General features: G+C 45.4%; 1 protein-coding gene across 1 annotated transcript in view; it reads left to right on the top strand.

Annotated features, from left to right (window-relative positions):
* ARHGAP31 (Rho GTPase activating protein 31) overlaps positions 1 to 21449 on the top strand; it is a 529796-nt gene that overhangs the window by 200565 nt on the left and 307782 nt on the right. Inside the window, exon 2 of the mRNA XM_078656718.1 lies at positions 198 to 300. Within this exon, the coding sequence (XP_078512844.1) occupies positions 198 to 300 (103 nt within the window). The remainder of the gene's footprint in view (positions 1 to 197; positions 301 to 21449) is intronic.

A 21449-nucleotide genomic window follows, 5' to 3' on the forward strand; every position in this document is an offset into this window, starting at 1 on the left:
TTCAACATCAGGGACAGGCTAAAAAGAAAGGCCAATTTAACTTGGTTCATTTGAGACTTAACTCAATTAGATCGCTAAGTCAAAGTCTATTTATTTATTTATTTATTTATTTATAACGTTGTATATATCTTGCATTCATTTTGTACTAAATTTGCAATGTGCCATCATATCTGACTCCCTGTATTTTCTTTCTACAGTTCCCCTTGTGCTGAAGACCTGTGCAGAGTTTATTGAAACCTACGGAGTCGTGGACGGAATCTACCGGCTCTCTGGAGTAACATCTAACATCCAGAAACTAAGGTAAGAAGCATGGCTACAGACCTTCAGCCAGAGTCTTGCTGCTATCGCAAGTGGTTAAGCTTGCCACAGTGAACGTGAGCATAAGTGCCAGGGTCCATTCAATGGGATGGGTGATTAAGGACTTGCCAGCACTAGGTCAGACATACCCCTATCCAGACTGATGGAATCTTTTCAATGCAGGGGCCCAAGGTGTTCTTAGGAGACCTCCACCCACAAAGCCGAATGACAAGGTTGACAAATACCAAGGCTAGTCTTAATTCCACGTCACCCCTCTTTCTTCCCAATGCTCTACATTTCCTGTCTCTTTATTTCACTCTTGCAGGTTCTCTTTCATTCCAGCTTTGTACAGTTGTCTCTGTTTTCCCATCTTTCTCTTCCTCTGCGGATCTTACAATTCCAGTGGTGTACGTAACTCTTGCGACTGTCCCCATTCAGAATCAAAAGGGCTGCTTGAAATCTGTGCCCCTCTTGTATAAAAGTAGATGTCTAAGGATAGCCCCAAGAAGGATGCTGTTTTTTCCTTGCTGCCTGTCTCTGCCCGGTGCAAAAGGGGGTGGTGATGGACGGAGCATCTGAACCAATCAAATACTCACACCCAGTCAACAGATCTGGGTTTAATCCATCACCGTTCTTTAGCCCACTCTGCCACCCCAGTTCAGTCATGGCCATATGCAAATCAGTCTGACCCTGTGCCTCATGGGAACAGTCCAACCCGAACTGCCAAGCCTTGCCTTCCCTGGACCGGAAACAAGCTTCCGAGGACCGGTTTCTGGCATTACAGCCGTCTTCAGCCCGGCTTGCTTGAATCCAGTGGCAAAGTGAGCAAAGGACTCACGTCTGAGCATATCCAGCCTGTCTCTGCCCACCATGTACCCTGCCCAGGTGTTGTGCGGAACTTTGAGAGGTTGGTCTTCAGCATAGAGTGTCCATCTTGCACATCTATGAATCTTCCTGAACAAACCGTCTCTCGGATCAGATTTCCTTTGGGGTAGTGTCCACAACAAGATGCCTCTCAGTTTATCATTCTGGCTAGCGTAGTATGCTTCCGAGTGCAAGAAACTCAGGTTGCACAACCCTTTTGCTGTATGTGATTATGGCATGTTCTCACCAACGCAGTGTTAGATTTTGCTGCATTATTGGAGACCACACTCAGTGGTTCTCCTTTTAGTTACCTGGTGCTCAATAGAATTAGAGGTAGCCAAAGTTATCTGTATCCATCTCCCTGCCCTCCCCTGCACTTTTCCTTAGATTCCCTCCTTGAGATGCAATTCAATCAATCAATCAATCAATCAATCAATCAATCAATCAATCAATTCATCTTTAGTCGATTTTAGGAAAAATCATAAAAGAGACAATATCCCATACACTCACTGCATTTCATTATGAAGCAAAGTGCAGTGTTTGCCTTTGAATCATCGTCCAGAAGAAGGCTCATTTGTTACAAGTGACTGAAACTGAACCTATTACATCAGGTCAACCTGTGACCTGGCCAGAGAGCAACTAACGACTGTGGCACAAATATGTGTCCTGGAAACCTGGTCTGAGAACTCTCCTCCCCCATCGCCATATACCTCATTGAGGTGAGGAGCTACTGTCAACATACACTCCACAGGCTGCAGTGTTACCTACAAATGCTTCCATGAAGTCGAGGCACAAAGGAAAATGCACTGTACTGTGATTTCCTGTTCTGCACATGATAAGATGTGAGAAGGCTGTTTGCCTAAACCCTATATTGCGTCAACCTGTAGATCATGAGAAGTCTGGGTGCCTGGACCGTGCATCACCGCATTCAGCACCAGGGCATCGTGAGAGGCCCGTGTGCCTCTGCCCGGCATCACTGAGTTATTCTTTCAATGAAGCTACTGGTAATCATGAATAGCTGTTGTGGAACCATGATTAGCTGTTGTGTAACCATAGATAGCGGCTGTGTAACCATGCATAAGTGTTGTGTAACCATGCATACCTGTTGCGCAACCATGCATAGCTGTTGTGTAATCCTGGATAGCTGTTATGTAACCATGCATAACTGTTGTGTAACCATGCATAAGTGTTGTGTAACCATGCATAGCTGTTATGCAACCATGCTTAGCGGTTGTGCATCAAACTTAGTGCAGTATATCATTTTACCAAGTGACACAAGTCTCAGGTCTTTAGTTGGCATGGGTCTTCAGCTGGCACAGGTCTCCAGCTGGCACGGGTCACAGGTCTTCAGTTTTCACGGGTCACAGGTATTCAGTTGACACTGATCTTCAGCTGGCACAAGTCTTCAGCTGGTACAGGTCTTCAGTAATCAGTGGCGTAAGAATAGTCCCCGCGGTATGGGGTGGGGGGTGCGTGAGCTCCACTGGGCTTCCTGAAGCACCGTGCACGGGCAATGCTCAGAGCTCTTGACTGTCCGGAGCGTGGGACCTTGTACTATGCAGGGGGACCTCCTCAAGTTTTGTTACATCACTGCTTCAGCTGGCACAGATCTTCAGCTGGCACAGGGCTTCAGCTGGCACAGTCCTTCAGTTGGCACAGGGCTTCAGCTGGAAAGGGTCTTCAGTTGGCACAGGGCTTCAGTTGGCACAGCTCTTCAAAGGGCACAGGACTTCAGCTGGCACGGGTCATCAGTTGGCACTGATCTTCAGCTGGCACGTATCTTCCGCTGGCACAGGTCAAAGGTCGTCAGTTGGCACGTGTCTTCCGCTGGCACAAGTCTTCACCTGGCACAGCTCTTCAGTTGGCACGGGCTTCAGTTAGCACAGGTCACAGGTCTTCAGTTGACACAGGTCTTCAGTTAGCACAGGTCTTCAGTTGGCAGAGGTCACAGGGCTTCAGCTGGTACATGTCTTCAGCTGGCACAGGTCTTCATCTGGTTCATTGCTTCAGCTGGCACAGGTCTTCAGTTCGCATGGGTCTCCAGCTAGCACAGGGCATCAGCTGGCACAGGTCTTCAGTTGGCACAGGGCATCAGTTGGCACAGGCCTTCAGCTGTTACAGGGCTACAGCTGGGACTGGTCTTCAGCTGGCACAAGTCTTCAGCTGGCACAGAGTTTCATTTGGCACAGGTCTTCAGTTGGCTTCAGTTGGTACAGGTCTTCAGTTGGCGCAGGGCTTCATTGAGCTGCATATTAGCTGCTGTTTTGGTTGTCTTCCTCTGTGCACTTTGTGGCCATGGTGGTGGCAGCGCTGGTACCTTTTTAATGGAGTCCAGGATAATGTTTGCACTTTTGTTTCAGCTGCAGCCTTGGAAGCTGGCAGTGCGGTCGGACAAGAGGTGGGATTTGCGTTAAGGTGATTCCTTGATAACGACATCAACTGGCATTAAGGCCTTGGAAATTCCTACTTGATGAGGAAATCGATGAATGCATGTCCGACTATGAGAAGTTTGCTATGAGATGGCATCCTGGAGCAAGGGGCACGAGCATGGCATGAGTGATGGGTCAGGGATAAGAGAGAGCTTTAAACAATGGTCATTTTAAGGTTACCAAGCTTACTTTTTTATATGAATGTTTCAATTACTATCATAAAAGTCCATCAAATCAATTGAACATGTTGCTACCCTTGTCTGTGAGCTCATCTAATGCTGAAAAGAGGTGGTTCTTGTCATAATAACAGCTGGAATCGACATTTTTCCGCTGCTTGGTTTTAGGCTGCTTACGACACCTCACAAACACAGGATAAACATACAGCACATATTCTGTTAATGTGTTCATGTTTCAACATTTGAGCATTTAAACATGGTTCCCATTAAAAATGTTTACATTTGTAGAACATCCTGATGGCGGCTCTTCAGCTAGCTCCTCACACAAAGAGCATTAGCACCCCGGGTGGAAGGATGGGATCACATTATATGTACTTGCCTTTGGCTTGAGGTGCATTATTGCGGGGGAGAGAAATTAACAGCTGTTATTGCCTAAAGACAAAGGCAATAACACTTAAAAATATGCGAGTTGTAGCTCTGTGATTCCTTTTCACATTGGCCTGGTGGCAATTTCCTTTCATTAGGAATTAGTTGTTTGAAGATTACTTTCCCCATTAGTAAGGCGCTGTACTCTACAGATATGTCCAGGCAGTTGCATTAGATTGTGTTCGATTCTTTTTTATTAACTCTATGTTCTGTCCATTTATGCACATCAGTAGTAAACTATAATGGCCATTTCAACTTCCCAAGAGCACTGTACATGTTGCTCTGTTCTAATTTGGCTCAAACGCCCGACCTAAGCATGTGTCGTTTTATTTTTGTCATACCATTGGACATGCTAGATATACCTTCATTGCCACTCCCTTCCACTCCTTTATGGCTACAGCATTGCCATCTCTCATCCTAACAGCTATGAATCCCTTCCCTGCACTCTTGGAGGAGAGCTCTGACTTCACATCCATGACCTCTGGCACCCCAGAATCCAACCATTTCTCATGTCAATCTCTATACAGTAGTGATCGGGTAAAATCGGTGCTTTTATTACCCGATTCTGTCTACCCTGAGTCCCCGACCCACTCTCCGGTCACTATTTATCTGTCAGAGTCACCTGGGTTTTTTGGGGCATTCATTTCACTAAGTGAGTTTGTCGATGGTATTTGTTCTTGGATCTCGTCATCTAATTATTAATTATAGATTTTTTGTCGTGAGCTCTCAATGAGAGACTCACACATCTATGTCACAAGGATGCCTATATAGCCCTACAGGACAGTGTGTAACACACTGTGAAAAAGAGAGCTGTGTTTTACTTGCATGTTCTAGTTGCATGCAAAGAGTCTTGCTTTAGCTTTGAGTATCATGTCTTAAATCTCAGCTGTCTTCAAACAGTACTTACCGTACTCATAGGGAGCAGCCCCTCAGCGGTTAATACAAATAATGCAGAAGCACATTCACAACACGCTTAGTGCCATGCACACTCACTGCAAAGCATTGCCACGTGCACTTGGTGTGGGTTCTGATGAGACTTCGGGATTCTAATGAAAAGTAATCAGGCCCGGGGAGCTCTCGGGCTCAACAACCTGATACCCGTTCATCAGTGGAGGAAAGACCATGACAGGACAGACTGAAATGCAAACGCGCAACATCAGTGAAGCCATGTTCACAACCACCATTCACATCAGACAAACATGCTGTCTGGATGAAGAGCTATGTTATGTGTTGCATCTAATAAGCATTAATGTTGTGTTTGCTGACTAGCCCAACAGGTACGAAAGCGTTCCATCTCTAGGATGAAGTCAGGTGCTCTGATAATTGCCTCACAATGTGATTCCAGGAATGAATTCTTCTGTGTCTTGGTACCAAAGGCCCTTCTCAAGGGGCTGTGCCTTGTCAGCGCCTTGAGACCTTCGCGGGTGAGTAGTTGTGCTCTAGAAACCTTGATTGATTGATTGCCAATTGCTGACAATAGGTCAGCATTGTCTGCAAAGTATGATCATGGCGCGTGGCATTTTATCTCCTGGTGTACGTAGGGCATGCGGTGGATGGTGCCAGGTTGGTGTTGGCTCCTTGGTGTGTCGATAGGAGGACCAACCGTTTGAGATGCAGGGTAGTTATGTGCTTGGACTTGCGACGTAGCACTCTAGGTAGCTCTTTGCGTGGTTATGTTCTGAGATCATGAGTGGTGATCTTCAGCCCAGGAGACATAAATCCAAAAGCCTTGATGTTGGGGAGAGTTGTCTTCAGCATTATTTTGCTCTAAAGAAGCTCTCCGTATAGCTTCATGCATCGCTCGGTTCAGCAGACATGAGTGGTGATCTCTGACTTAGCAAAAAAAAATTCAAAAGCCTTCATGTTGGTTACATTTGTCGTGAGTCGTATTTTGCTATCGTGGATGATTGTCGATCAGGTGCATTTGCAGTCAACTGAGTTAACAATGAGATGGCATCTGCCTGAAATCGATTTATAGGACAGGATTGGCTAAGCATCTAGAAAGGGTGTTCCCAAGATGGTGCATAGATCTTGTGATCAATGTAATTCAGGCCATTCCTGAATAATTAGTATTTGTTTCTCGTTGTTAAGAGGGTAGTCACTGCTGAATTTCTTCTGCACAAGCAGATGGTCCAGTTGAAGTAGTCTGGCAAGTATGGGATGGCATCCTTAAGCAAGGGACAGGAGTATGGCTTCAGCCACAGATCAGGAACACCATAGAGCTATAAATTGTAAATATTCAAAGGTCACCCAAACCCTTCTTTTTAGGTCAAGTCTACCAGACTTGAAAGACATATTGTGGGCTACCAAGATCATACAGGAGTTTACAGCCCATCCATTGCTTAGCATTGATTGGCGTTGCTGTCAGTCTCATTTGCTTGCTTCTCATTCAACTGCTTTTCATGTCCTAGCTTGTCATTCCTGTGTTAGTTCCTCACATCGAGTATAGCCTCTTAACCATCTCTTTAATTAGGTGGCTTCTGAGCTTTCACTGATCATTTTTCGAGAACTACTTTTTTCTTTTTGTTTAAGCACTCCATAAGAGTGAATGTGTTTTCCAGCTGTCTCGTGTGTTTTTCTCCCCAACTTCACGTTGCCCCATGTGCTTCTCTCACACTACTTCCACTTGTATTGCTGTCTCTCACCTTATGATTCTCCCTCTGTACTCCATGTTGCTCTCCTTAGCTTGTGTGTTTCTCCCTTTGCCTCGTGTTCTCTTGAATGTGTTGAATCTCCACGCCCTCCATGTTGTTTCTTGCTCTACCTGCTGTGTTGTTTTGCCCCGCTCCCCTCCCCAACTATCTCCATTTTTTTTTTATTTACATTACAAGAAAGCCCTTTCTCTGTACTTTTTTTAAATTTACCAATCGCTATACTAACAAAGATCAAATCTGCTCATAGTGGGTGCCAGAAAAGCATAGGGTCACAACTATCCCCCTTTCTTTCAATAAATGCCAGCTGATCTTACGGAGTACTTTTTATGACTTTTGATTGTCACCCCTCAATATTGCAGGGCATGGGACTTGTGTCCAGTAGCAAACAGCACAGCAACAGCAGCACATGATGAACAGTTAAGATGTAACACCGTTGGCATGCTTACGATGCAACAGTGCCCATGACAGAGGCACAGAAGCCAATACCCTTTGTGGGCCCTCAAGCAGCATGGCGCATGCTACAAGCGTTGGGTGGCACCCCTTGTATGTACGGACCCTAGCGCCTTAAAGCGGCTGGTGAGGAGGATGACTTGAGAAAGGAAATCGGGGACTAAGCGAACGACCGATGCGTTGTGTTAAGTAAAAATGGCGTAAGAAGCCCATCGACAACAACATCACACACTCAGGAGGGGTGCTGTGTTTTGAAATATCTTATGGGTTTAAAAGCACCTGCTGCAGAGTTCCTTGTGTGTCCAACACTTTTCAGGCAACAATAAAAATGTCAAGATAACTCTGGTCATTAATATCCCTGCTGGAGGGAGTTCCGAGGTTGGTCTAGTCGAAGATTTGATTCACCATAAAGTAAAGAATGTGTACCATGCAGATCACAGAATTGTATTTTATGTAGAAAGCTCAGTGGGTGACTGCTTTTGTCACAGAGATCCTTTTCTTAATTGCAGTTCATAAGTCACAGTCTAAATATAGTACAGGGAGTGCTGAACTGTCATAGAGGGCTGCATGCAGACTGCAAGGTATAGGTTAGAATGTTGAGTTTTTTCCACAGTCTTTCATTATCTTATTGTTGCTAAAAAGGGTTTGTTTGTTTACAAATATATATATAGAAAAATGTGTAGGAAAGCCAACCTCAACGACTATGCTACGTTCTAAATCTGGAACTTGTGTTTCTCCAGACCAAGCTCTTTTAAAATAGGTGACCAGATTCTGAAAACGAAAAACTGGACATTTAGCAAAAATAGAAGGAAGACTACAATGTTACATAAACCAAGGAGCACAGAGTGGCAGTGCTTATCAACACAGAAACACAGTCGAGACACTAAATGAAATAAATAAAATGCAGTTTTGAACCCAGTATTACAGCTGTTAATTAAATTGATTTCTGATAACAGCTGCTATCTAGTTCTGCTTTGGAACACACAAAAACGTGTATTAAGCTGCCTTAAGTAGACCCTCTCTGAAATCCGGGACCCGAGTCACACTTGCCTAAATCTGCCGGAACAGATGGTGGATAACCGAGACGTTCCTGGCAAATCCAGAACACTTGGTCACCAGGGTCGGATTGGTAAGGCGGGCACTTGGGCAATGGCCGGGTGGCCAGTACCAGAGTTCCAGCTGTGGGCTGCTTTTTTGGGCAGCATGGGGTGGCCGATTTGGGTGGTGTCTGTGTTGTTCGAATGCCGCCAGCGGCCCAGTGGGTGCCAGAGTGGCCTTTCTGGAGGCAGATGTGCATCCATTACCTACCTTCCTGTTATCGACGGGCAGAGGTGTCACTCTCTTTCTCTCGCTGGGCCGGCCCATTAATATATGCAGATCGAGCAGAGGCGGGGCGCCTGAGCCAAAGTGGCCTCACTTGTTTTCAGGTGTGTTTCACCAGTGTGAACTAATCCGTGCATTTTTAAAAATCTATGTTAAGTTTAGAAAACATGCCTCTGTCAGAGGCCCCCTCCCTCCCTCTTTTTATAAAACTTTCCCAAAGCGGTGTTTTGCAAAAAGGCAATATGCAAATGTGGGCCACTTTTTTTTAGCGTGCCCGGGTAGATTTTTAATCCCAATCCAGGCGCGTAACACCCATTGGGTTTACGGGGCTTCAGCCCCCCCTCGTCGTGTGTGTCAGCCCGGGCTGACACAGCTTTGCAGGCTGGCGGCTATCTAATTGCAGCCGCACCCGAGTACTTAACAGGTCTTTAAAAGACCATTTACGTGTAAATTAAGCGTTTGGTGTGTTTTCACCTCTTCTTTCAGTCACTTTGTCTATGGTTGGAAGGATTAGCCCCCCCCCCCCCGAAATTTGGCTTTAGTTGCCCGCCTGTCCCAATCCAACCCAATTGGTCGCCCTATCTCAACAGTTGCTGCCTACCAGTATGGATGGCCTGTGACTCCTACACCTTGTAGTCCTCGTTGACTCATGTAACCTTTTTAATGCATCCATTTACACAGGTGTGATTCATTGTCTTTGTATAGTGTGTATGTGTGATATAAAGTGATATGAATGCCTACCTTACGAGTAGTGCTATAAAATAAATTAAATACGTGTGAGAGAAGTGCTAAAGCGAGGTGAGGGGCACTATTGTAGGGTGGTAGTGAGGGAATTCGCGAAGCAGGAGGCCAACGGGGCACTAACAAAGATTGCAGCACCCAGCACCGCCGGCGCTAACGCTGACCCTGCGCCTGATGTACGGATTCAGGATTGCGGAGTCACCTATGAGTGCTGTGTGGGAGGTGCGCGACTGGCCTGCCTCGTGCCGGCAGGACAGGTCCATCTGACTGTCACCCGTCTCGCGCTGGGGGCGGGGCCTGCAGCACGCACGTCACTGTTTGATGCCCGCAGTGAAGGCAAGACGGGAGGAAGAGAGACGAGCACGCGCCCAGGGCTACCCAAGAGGATACAGGAGGATGCCTCTCTTCCCTGAAACACTTGGATCCAACTACCAATCCGCGCCGGAGAGAGTGAAATTAGGTTACTGTACATGTTCATAGCAGAGCCTCTCTGGTTCACTCTTCCGGGGAACTATTAAACGATGCGCTCACATACTTTTACCCTAAATTGCCACTTGTGACTTTTGTGCATCTGGACCGTGGACCGGCACCGTCTGTCCACTTGCACCACAGCCTTGTCGCAGAGGTGAGTATTTGTTGAATTAAAAAATTCTGTGAAGTCGTTTTTTGGGAAGTCCTGCTCGGCCCAGCGCTGCAGCTAGGCAGTAACCAGCGCTAGAGGAATGTTAACGCCATCCATGAGTGAACGGGCTACAGTGACAGCCCAGGACAGATGTTTATTCATAACGTTGCCAGTGATTGCGGAGTGACGTCATCGGCATTTACAGTGTCAATACATCTCATGAATGTGTCCTTGTGTACGTAACTGGTGCTCAGGTAAAACGCTCCAATACCTTCCGGTCGAGTTCGCGCTCTATAAAGATGCACACAAAAACAAAAATTGGTTCTTATTATCTTACTAAGAGCCCTTTTTATTGGCCTGCGCTGCACTGCAGATGGGTTTAATAGAATCGTTTGCCTTTGTTTCGTGCAGGGATGACTCCCGCCGGCCTCACATGTCATAAAAGTTGCTTTTTCTGACTCACACACTAATGAAGACATTTTGATCTCGTGTCTCAGACGTTTAGATCACGTGACTGCGGATTGTGCACAACCCTGTGAGAAAGGGGCGGGACTGCATCTGCTGTCCAATGGGGAGACGGCACAGGTGTGCTTTATACAGGTTCGCACAGTGGCCCCTCTTCTCGAGAGTTCTGCGTTTTTTTTATAAAGAGCACCATCTACTTATTCAACCTCCAATGATCAGGCTAGACTAGAGGTGGGCGAGCCAACAAATTAACAGGGTGAGCCGAGCCAAGGGTCTGTCTGGGCTCTGAGAGCAGGGGCGGCTGGTGATATTTTAAAGTGGTGAGGCGTAAACTAATTTGCATATTGCACCGCAGCGAGCAAGCGCAGCGAGCGAGCGAGCCCGAACCACCTTGCATCCATCCATACATCATTCATGCATCCACCCACCCACCCATCCTGCATCCATACATCATTCATTCATGCATCCACCCATCCATCCATCATGCATCCACCCATCATGCATGCATCCATCCATACATCATTCATGCATCCACCCATCCATCCATCCACCCACCCATCCTGCATCCATACATCATTCATTCATGCATCCACCCATCCATCCATCATGCATCCACCCATCATGCATGCATCCATGCATACATCATTCATGCATCCACCCATCCACCCACCCACCCATCCTGCATCCATACATCATTTATTTATTTATTTATTTATTTATTTGCAGTTTTGTACCGCGCTGGCTTCACTCCCGGAGGAGTATCTCCGCGCCTTTGGCTTCTACAAATGTATTTAAGAGGAGGAGTCTTCAGGATGGTCCAATGTTACTGTCCAAACAAAAAGGTCTTTAGCTTTTTCCTAAAAGTAAGGTGGTCTACACATTGCCTGAGGGATATAGGAAGGCCGTTCCAGAGCGAGGGTCCAGCTATTGATAGTGTTTTCGCTCCATGTCTGGCCTTTCTAGCTCTGGGTATGCATAGAAGGCTTTGTTCCCTTGATCTGAGTGTTCGAGTGGGAATATAAGGTGTAAATTTGGTGTTCAAGTAGGCGGGACCCATACCATTCAGGCTTTTATGTATGAGGCAGCATACCTTAAACTTAGCCCTCTGTCTAACAGGTAGCCAATGCAGTTTGGTCAGCAACGGTTTAGAAGGTGTACGGGGAGGAACGTTCAGAACCAACCGTGCAGCCGTGTTCTGAGCTACCTGGAGTCTGTTCATTACTCCCTCATTAGCAGACAGGAGCAAGCCATTGCAATAGTCCAGGCGACTCAAAACGCGCGCCTGGACCAGCGGCTTCCTTGTTGTGTCAGGTAGAAATGGGAAGATTTTCCTCAGCATACCAATTATATGAAAGCAAGCTCCCACCACCTGGTTGCCATGTTGTTTGAGAGTAAGCTCCTGATCTAATCGGACCCCCAAGTTCTTAATAGTTTGTTTGGGTATGGGTACTGGGCCGAGATCTTGTGGCCACCAATCTGGGGTCCAGAGCATTTTTGCCTCACCAAACAACATGACTTCCGTCTTCCCAACGTTGCACTGCAGGTAGTTGGAAGACATCCATCGTGCCACTGCCTTCATGCCCTGGGAGAAAGAGTTTCTGACCTCAGGTGTAAAGATCTTAAAAGGAAAGAGGAGTTGTGTATCATCCGCGTAAGAAATTGGGATGAAACCATATTTTCTCATGATGTTAGCCAGGGGTGCCACATATATGTTGAATAAGGTGGGGCTCAGACATGAGCCCTGTGGCACCCCCTTGGAGATTTCAACTTCCTCTGACCTGTAAGCACCCATAGTTACCTGCTGGGTGCGGTCTCTCAAGAAACTCTTCAACCATGCCAAGGCTTCTTGTTTCTGGCCGATGTTAGCCAGTCTAGTGGTCAGGATGGAGTGGGATACGGTGTCAAATGCCGCAGACAGATCCAACAGCACCAGGACAACAGAGTGACCTCTGTCCTGGTACATGTGTAGATCGTCTGCGACTGACATCAGGGCTGTCTCCGTGCTATGTCTGGGTCTAAACCCGGATTGGGACTGGTCTAGTACTGCAGCAGATTCAATATATTCAGACAATTTACTATTTACATGTTTTTCAATGATTTTGCCTAAAAATGGGAGCAGGGAGATGGGTCTGAGGTTAGCTAATTCTTCCCAAGGAGTAGCTGTGTTTTTCCTCAACGGTTTCACCAAAGCCTTTTTCCATCTTTTAGGAACCTGTCCCGTACTCAGCGAAATTCATTCATTCATGCATCCACCCATCCATCCATCATGCATCCACCCATCATGCATGCATCCATGCATCCATCCATACATCATTCATGCATCCACCCATCCATCCACCCACCCGTCCTGCATCCATACATCATTCATTCATGCATCCACCCATCCATCCTGCATCCATACACACACAAAGCCCGAAGCACCCCCCCCCCCCCACACACACACAGAGCCCCCCACGGAACAGAGGGCAAGGAAATCGGGAGAAACTCAGAGGGCAAGGCAAAGGAATGCAAAGAGGGCAAGAAAAACGGATTAAAAGCGGGCAAGAGAAACGGGAAACATAACATTGCAAAATAACCACAGAGCCCCCCCCCCCCACACACACACACAAAGCACGAAGCAAAGGGCAGTTCCACTGGGACTTAACTTTGAAAAACAAAGCGCTTTAATGCCTCATCAGGGGAAGCAAGCGCTACATAAATACAATTACAATTCCCGCCAGGTTTGAAATTATGCTTTTAAAAGTTACATTTAAGAACGGCCGGTGTGCAAAATAACCACAGACCCCCCCCCCCCCCAAACGAATGCAAAGAGGGCAAAAAAACGGATTAAAAGCGGGCAAGAAAAACGGGAAACATAACATTGCAAAACATAACGCATAATGCTCTGTGGCCTTACCTGGCTGTACGAGCTCCAGGCTAGATGAATTTAAGAGTGGAAGTTACGTTACAGCGGCGGCCATCCCTAAGACACAGAGTGATTGGCCTGCACGTGGACCACTGGACCAGCCAAATCCTGGCGCTGCATACAGCGCCAGGATTGGCTAGGGGGGCACCATGTCTGCTCGCCCAGTCCCCTTTGAAACCCCGGGGGCTGCGGCCAGGCCCCTGCTCCTCTCTCTAAGGGGAACTTGAGCTGGAAACCCATCTGCGCATGCGCGGGCTAGTTTCTGCCCAAACATTCACATGCGCAGTACTGCTGCAGCTGAGTGGACTGTCACTCAAGCTGCAGCAGGCCCCGCCCCCCCTTCGCACTCCGGAAAAGTCGGGTGTCTCCCGCATTCCCGGCCGGCAGGTAGCGCAATCATTAAATATTTGCATTTTTATTGTAGCGACGACGCGGTGGGTCCATGGGGCGTAAGGGACTTAGGGGGGCTACGCCCCTACGCCCCAATGGACGCACCGCGCCTGTCTGAGAGCCCATGCACGAGAAAAGCCCTGAAAATGTTTGCCAAGAAAATCATACTACAAGCACCCTTCAAAATATGACAAAGTCTCTAAAACATTTTTTAAAAATGCATCCTTTGACATCTGGTCTTGTTAACAATAATCCATCACATAATAAACTGCACTGGAAGGTACTTATTAAAAGTGATAGTTTTTCAACATGTATTTAGAAACATTCCTGCTCCCGCCATGGTGACAGTGCTATAAGTGAACTAAGAGAGAAGACAGCTGTTGTGTGATCCCTGCATATGGCTCAAATTCGTATTTAGATAAAGCAACGTTATAGCCTATTCAATCCAATGCATTCGTTTTTTGCTCAGCTTGTACTGTTTACTCTCTCCTATGTGATTGTGAAAAAGGAGGTTTGGTAAAAAGAAAATATTTGCCTAAGATCACACAGTTTGGATAAATTGAGAAGCCACGATTAATCCAGATTTTTTTGTTTCACTTTATACAAATCAACCACTAAAAGTGAAAAAAACTTTTATAGTTTGATTACTTAAAATCATTACAATATACTAGAAATATAAAAAAAGTATTAAAAAAGTTAAATTCCCTGCTTGTTAATACAACCTAGCAGAGAATAAAAACCTTAAAAACAGAATCACATTCTGGGTATACAGTGCAAAGTGCATTAGTTTTAAATGGGAGGTATATCCGCGGCTCCCGTACTTGCGAGCCGACTGTTTTCTTTATGATTCTCTATTTTCGGGGACAGTACGGCTCGAATTAATTCTATGAATTCCCCCAGCCGTGCAACTGTTTGAGTTGAGTTCAAAGAAAAACACAAGTCCGAGACTTCGCTGCATCGTATAAGGCCCTGAGCTCTGCAGATTGGAGTGACCAAACAATGCCTCTCACTAGCTAACTTTGGACAGCAGCACAGCAGATGGAGCCAGGATTCCTGATGGTAATTGCAGAGTCTACATGCAGCTAAATTATCCGGACGGGCTCAGCTTTGGTTAAAATCCACGATGGGCAATGCGAGAAGCCTCATGTAAGTGATCTTTTTTCGGGTTTGGACAGTTAGTGCTTACTCGAGATAAGGCTATGGTTTTCCCACTATGTAGGAGGCGTCCAGTGAAGAGAGATTTAGTTGGTGATGTAAGCTTTCCAGGTCTCTTGCGTGTGATATATTCTTGACCTGTCTGTTCACAGCTCTTTTCCATGCAGCTACTGGAATGTTTGAATTGTCCAGGTTTTGCACCTCTATTTCTAACAATTTTGTGGCCACTGTCAATTGCGCATGCCATGGGTATCCACTTTCTTCAAAAATTGTTTTAATTTGCGCTTTCAAGGCTGTTGCTGGAGCTCGCAGGGTACTAATATAGTATTTTAGAGTGTCCCCAAGAAAGGTAATGTCTGGGCGAGTTAGACCCAGCTCCAGCCTTACTCTAGCTCTCCTGGCCTGTCGTGAGATGCCTAATACTTTCTTGAACCAACCACTAGATGGGGTATATGTCTCTCCATTTTTACCTCAAATGTTAATGCTTTGTTTTCACACCTTTGTGCCTGAGGGTATAGGAAGGGTGCCCGACAGAAGCCACGTGAAAGCTTGGCTCGTTCTGGGCTCGAGGTTCCAAGAAGACCAGAGCCAGGCTTCCGGCTCGAGGTAGCTCGAGCTTTCAGTGTCTCGCCCACCTTTACAGAAGCCACACGGGCTCTGAAATGGAGGCTGAATCGCAGCTGCGGTGTATCACGTGCTTGAGCAGGCCAAGACAAAAAACATCTGCCCTCATCGATGCCTCCTGCCAACACAAGGAGAGAAAAAGAGCAGATTCATTTCCACCCTTGGATTAAGAGTAAGTTAATGTGCAAAACCCAGTGAGCTTTTGTTGAAAACAATGACTAGCGTTGCTTTCTTTGAGAGTAAAGCTATGATAGGTGCAGCTGACACCTGTGTCTAAGCCCATTGCATTCAGAGATGGTGGAACAATTTTGAGAGTGTGGGGTGCTGTCATCAATGTTAGATCACCGAAGTCACAGTGTTTTGGAAAAATCAAAGTGCTACAGAAAGTCCTAGTGTGGCAAAGGTGCCATGTCGATTCAGAAGAAGAGTGGTAGGGTTGTGGTATGTGTCCAGTGGTGCATTGTGAAGACACTGTCACAAATATAGGAGTAAAGCATGGAGTTGTAGAGTGCTGTCATGCACAGGGAGCACATTTTCAATTGAGATGTCCTCTTGAAAACATTTGCAACGTGGCATGCATCTTTATTGCTACCAGTATATGGTGCACAAACAATAACGTGTGAAAATCTTGTTTATGTGAATACTTATCACACAAGGAAAATGCCTTAGTTTGTTTTGATTTCCAATACAATCACTGTGTGCATCCCACTTCAGAATTAGACAAAAACAATATACCTTATTTGCTGTTTCCTTCTTGCTGACAAAAGTAGAAATATTTGTAAAGTACATTTACCAGTATTTCACTTTTGTTGTGTGTTACAATATATTTAACATGCTGCAGCCTCCTCCTTTCACACTCTGCACCCCAGGAGGATTGTCACCTAGTTGCAAAATGAACTCACTTTGCTGTAAGAGTAGGAGGAAGTAAACACCAGCCTCCATGTTAAACAAGGAATAAGCAGCAATTTGTCAGAAGACATTGTCTGACATTTGGCCTGTGTCTTTGACTTCAAAGCAAATCCTACACCATAAAAACTAAATTAATAGACTGATAAAGTTGATTGATATTGATCATTCTCTTGTTGAACTCTCGCAAAGTTCTGCTGGGGTTGTTGCAGCAACCTCCCCCCCCCCATAGTTCTATTGGATTTTAATCTATAGCTGTCTTTTACTGCCAAGCCATAGGGAATAGGGACCCATTTTCTTTGCATAGGGCTCATGGAACTCTTGTGCACCACTTCTTTTGTTCTTGCAGGCTGCTAAAAGTGAAGTTGTGATCCTGTTCTCTTCATGTTACTCGCCTGTTGTAGGTTATTTGCACCTGTAAAGGAGGAGGCAGCAAGTGTGGTTCCAGGAACCCCTCCTCTTTTGTTGGCACAAATAATGTCTGACACATACTGTTTGAGTTTTTGGAAGTCGTGGCTGTTTCCCTCTCTCACCCTGTTGGGGCAATCAAGTGGCAGAGCTGAGGACAGATCCTGCAGGTGTTTACTAATGTTTTGTTGACGTGATAGTACGCGTGCAGGTGTATGGTGTCCACTAGCATGCCCTAAGGCCATGCTCAGATGCGCACTCTGACCAGTTCCATTTTATCTGCCCATCGAGGTTGATCATTGCCAGATATTTGTTGACTCAGCACATTTGAATGGAGAACTGGTTAATCTTTGCTTAGCTCTTGGCTACTGTCCGGCGACAGATCATGTCCTCACACAGACACTGCACAACATAGTTATACACATACATAAAGCTATAGAAAAGGGCTTTTGGGAAGCCTTTTTCAGCCATTCTTTAGAGAGTTTCAACTGGCTTAAGGCTTTGGCTGAAAGAGTTGCCCATCAGAATTTGTATCCGCCCACTAAATTTCAGGATATAAACATTCATACACTTTTTTTGTTTTTGATCCCCTGAGAGCCCGAGCAGTCAATTTCTTCAAAAGCATGTACGCGCCTGTTGTATGTGATCTTTGTCTCCCTGTGGCTCACATGATGTCACTGTGAGAATACCTGGTGACATCATAGAATGTTGGGGGCTTTTCCTGTAGTTTACTGGCAGTTGGTGCAGGCAGGCTGAGTGACAGGGAGGTCACTCCTGGTGGGGTCCTTTATTACCATCTTAACACCTGGACTTGTAACCTATCTTGAATAAAGCAACTTGAATATATTCCTGACTCATGGACTTCTTTAAAGCATTCCAAGGTCACCATATGTGTGCATGCTTGTGCACGTGCCATGGTTCACCAGCAGCTTTTTGGCTGTTTGTCTTTACCATTCCAGTACAATGACCAGGTTACAAATGTAAATTAAATATAAACAAGCATTGGCATCCATATAGGGCGAGACCTATTGGCTCTGCCAAAGCCTGTTAAAATAAATGTTTCACTTGCTGAGATAAATGTCCCATCAAAACAATCTAAAATGTTGCTTAGCAAAGACAATATAAAAATGCAGCACTTATTTTGTTAATTGGATGTTTCTAGATTTGAGCATAAACCTTTTTTTTATATAAACAAGGATTCCATCTATAGAGCACATGTTGATGTTGCACACTTCAACCAACTCTTCATATAAAGACTATTAGCAACCCGGGTGGAATGCTGGGAGTGCGTTATGGGTTCTTGCCTGTAGCTCTGGCCCATGATTGAGGGAGAGGGTAATGACAACCGTTAGTTACTGCACGAAGGTGCAGTTAATACTACTTAAATATATGCCAGTTGCTGCTCTATTGCCAAAAAATCCTGATAATGCAAAACTGTATAGACTTCAGCTGTCACCCTTACACTCACATTTTCTGGACATGCTGCATGAAAATATTCAAAGGTTTACAGGATATTTCAGGAACTTTGGAGTAATTGACTAACATTTCAACTCATCACCAAAACAAACGCTGTTTATCAACCACTGCTTCAATCAGAAAGAGGTAGGATCTTGGAGAAACGAGGCCCAAAGTGCTAGAAAAAGAGCCCAAAACTTTTGACAAAGGAAGAGATGTCTCTGATGGTTGGACTTCTGCAGCATGTGGTCAAAACCAACTTTGTCAACAGAACATCCTTCCCCCTTCACCCAACTACTAATGACCCTCTGCATGAACAGCTGCATCATATCTGCTGACCATCTGTTGTACATTGTCAAAGCAGCTCCCACACTTTACTATCCACAGTACAGAGCACATTTGTAAAAAATATTTAGGACACAGTATTTGTGTCTGACAATATTTCTACCAATTTTATTCTGACATGCAAGCACACCCCCAATGATACAATCACCAACCACAAGTTGTTGATCCTCAGGACACCGCGGCTGCTCTTGGGATACTGAGACAGCGATCTTTGTAGTTGGTAAGTGTGGAGAAACGGGCTTGTTTGGCCATTTCCCACTCACAGCGCTTTGAGCCCCTCACGGGAGAGTAGCCGCACTACAAGTACCTGATTGATTGACCCCAGTCCACAGAGGTAAATAGAATTCCCAGGTAGTTCCTCAGCCTCACCTTTGGTGGCAAAGCCAAAGCAGCAAGGAAAACTGCAAAGAAAATAAATATGTTAGGTGTTACATGTAACAGAACATCAAACCTCAGCACAGTTATGAAATACATCATTTAAATATCCACAACGCATTCAAGTAAAGTGAAAGACCTCAACCTCAACATAATCTCCTACGCCGTCGACACTCAACTGATCCTCTCCCTCACCAAGGACCCCTTCACCGCCAAAGTCAACCTCCATGAAGGAATGAAGGCCGTCGCCGACTGGATGAAGATCAGCCGTCTGAAGCTGAACTCGGACAAGAAAGGAGGTCCTCATCCTCGGCTCCAACCCGTCAGCCTGGAATGACTCCTGGTGGCCAACGGCACTGGGGGCAGCCCCGACCCCCACCGGCCATGCACGCAACCTGGGAATCATCCTCGACTCAACGCTCTCAATGACCAAGCAACTCAACTCCGTCTCCTCCTCCTGCTTCAACACCCTCCGCATGCTCCGCAAGATCTACAGATGGATCCCGACAGATACCAGAAAGACAGTCACCCAGGCCCTCGTCAGCAGCAGACTCGACTACGGAAATGCCCTCTACACAGGAGCCCCGACCAAGCTCTTAAAAACCCCTCACTACACCTAAACTACGTCCATCCTAGAAACATAAAAAAAACCCTCACTACACCTAAACTACGTCCATCCCGGAAACATAAAAAACCCTCACTACACCTAAACTACGTCCATCCCAGAAACATAAAAACCCCTGACTACACCTAAACTACGTCCATCCCAGAAACATTAAAAAAACCTCATTACACCTAAACTACACCCATCACTTACCCATAAACTACATCAATCCCTGACCCATAAAATGACTTTTTACCCCTACAATCCACTCTCCATTTCTAAACCATAAAAACACTCACTATTCATACACCCCACCTGTTCTTGAACCCTAAAACCCATTTTCTACTCCTAAACCCCACCCATCTCTGAATCCTTAAAACCCCTCACCACACTAAAGTCCACCCAGTCCTGAACCCCTAATCTCTACCCCTCACTTTACCTTAAAAATCTTCACCAGCCCTAAACTCCGAATATTTATGAAGCTACAATTCCCTCCACACAGTTATACTCCACACATTCCTAAACCCTAACATCTCACAACGCTAATCTCCACCCAATCATGAAACCTAAAAAGCCCTCACCAGAATCTAAATCCACTCATTCATGAGACCTAATAAAAACTTTCACCACCCCTAAATTCCACCGATCCTTGAGCCCATAAAATCCCCTGATCACCTCTAAATATTATCCATCCCTCAGCCCAAAATCCCCTCCCTAGCCCCGAACTGCACCCACGTTTAATATAATTTTGAATTTTTCTTTAAAATGATCTTTTCTTTAAAATGTTTCCTTGAGTTTTCGATTAATTGGTATTCCTTGAAATTGTCTTTCCTTAAAATTGGTTTTCCGTGATTCGGTTTCCTCCAATGGGATTTCTCAGTTTTCATTTTTCCATTAATTCACATACATCAGATTAAAGATAGCATTGAGACTAAACTCTCAACTCGTTACACCCAGCCTTCTCAGCGTAGTCCTCTTCAAATGGATTTTGCAGCTGTTGCTAACACTGTTACAAGATGTCATACAGGACAGTGGAGTCAGTGAGTCTGCTAGGCACACTCTCGATCAGAATCAAGTGTGGGTTAGGAAGTTAGTTCATAAATGTGCATGACGTGCACTGGGTATGCTCTTCCCCTCTTTCCTGCCCATTGTCTCCAGTTTGAAGCTTAGTCCAGACACATGCCTTCAGCAAGGCTAATAAGAGCTGAGAGTGAAACTGGGCTCACCAGCAAACAGGTGTGCAGAGCTGTGTAAGGTCGCAGCTACAAATATATACTTTAAGCCACCACAGTTGAATTAGTCATTCAATATTCCATGTCCCTATCTCACAAAAAAGTGGCTCGCATCTGTCTGTTTCAGGTAAAATTACTATACATTTGTAATTTTGGTGATAATTGTCTATACCAAATCTGAAATCCATTTAAATAGTAAAGTTCCATTTTATGCGAGTGTGACACTTAAAGAGGCACAGCTGTCAACATTTCAGCTCCCAAACTCAATGCTATGATAAAATAGTAGGAATAGTTTACCCTGCAGATTAATATTCTGATAAATCTCAGTGAAAGATCTGTGAAATCTGTGCTGTGACCAGTAGCATAGCTTGGTCAGTAAGATTGTGGAGGTGTGAGTGGATTTTGGGTTACTTAAAAAACAATATGTTGTGAAATAACCAACAGTTTTAAGAACTTTGAACCAAGTGTGTGTGTGTGTATTTTTTTGTCAGTGTGCGCATGCCAAAATCCTAGGTGAAATCAGACAGCCACCTCACCATACCTGACTGAAAGCACCTGTACCCAACTATTTACTATAAAATCCATTTATTAGGGGGGTGTAAC

This window comes from Lissotriton helveticus, chromosome 8 (genome assembly GCF_964261635.1).
Source record: "Lissotriton helveticus chromosome 8, aLisHel1.1, whole genome shotgun sequence".
Classification (NCBI taxonomy): Eukaryota; Metazoa; Chordata; class Amphibia; order Caudata; family Salamandridae; genus Lissotriton; species Lissotriton helveticus.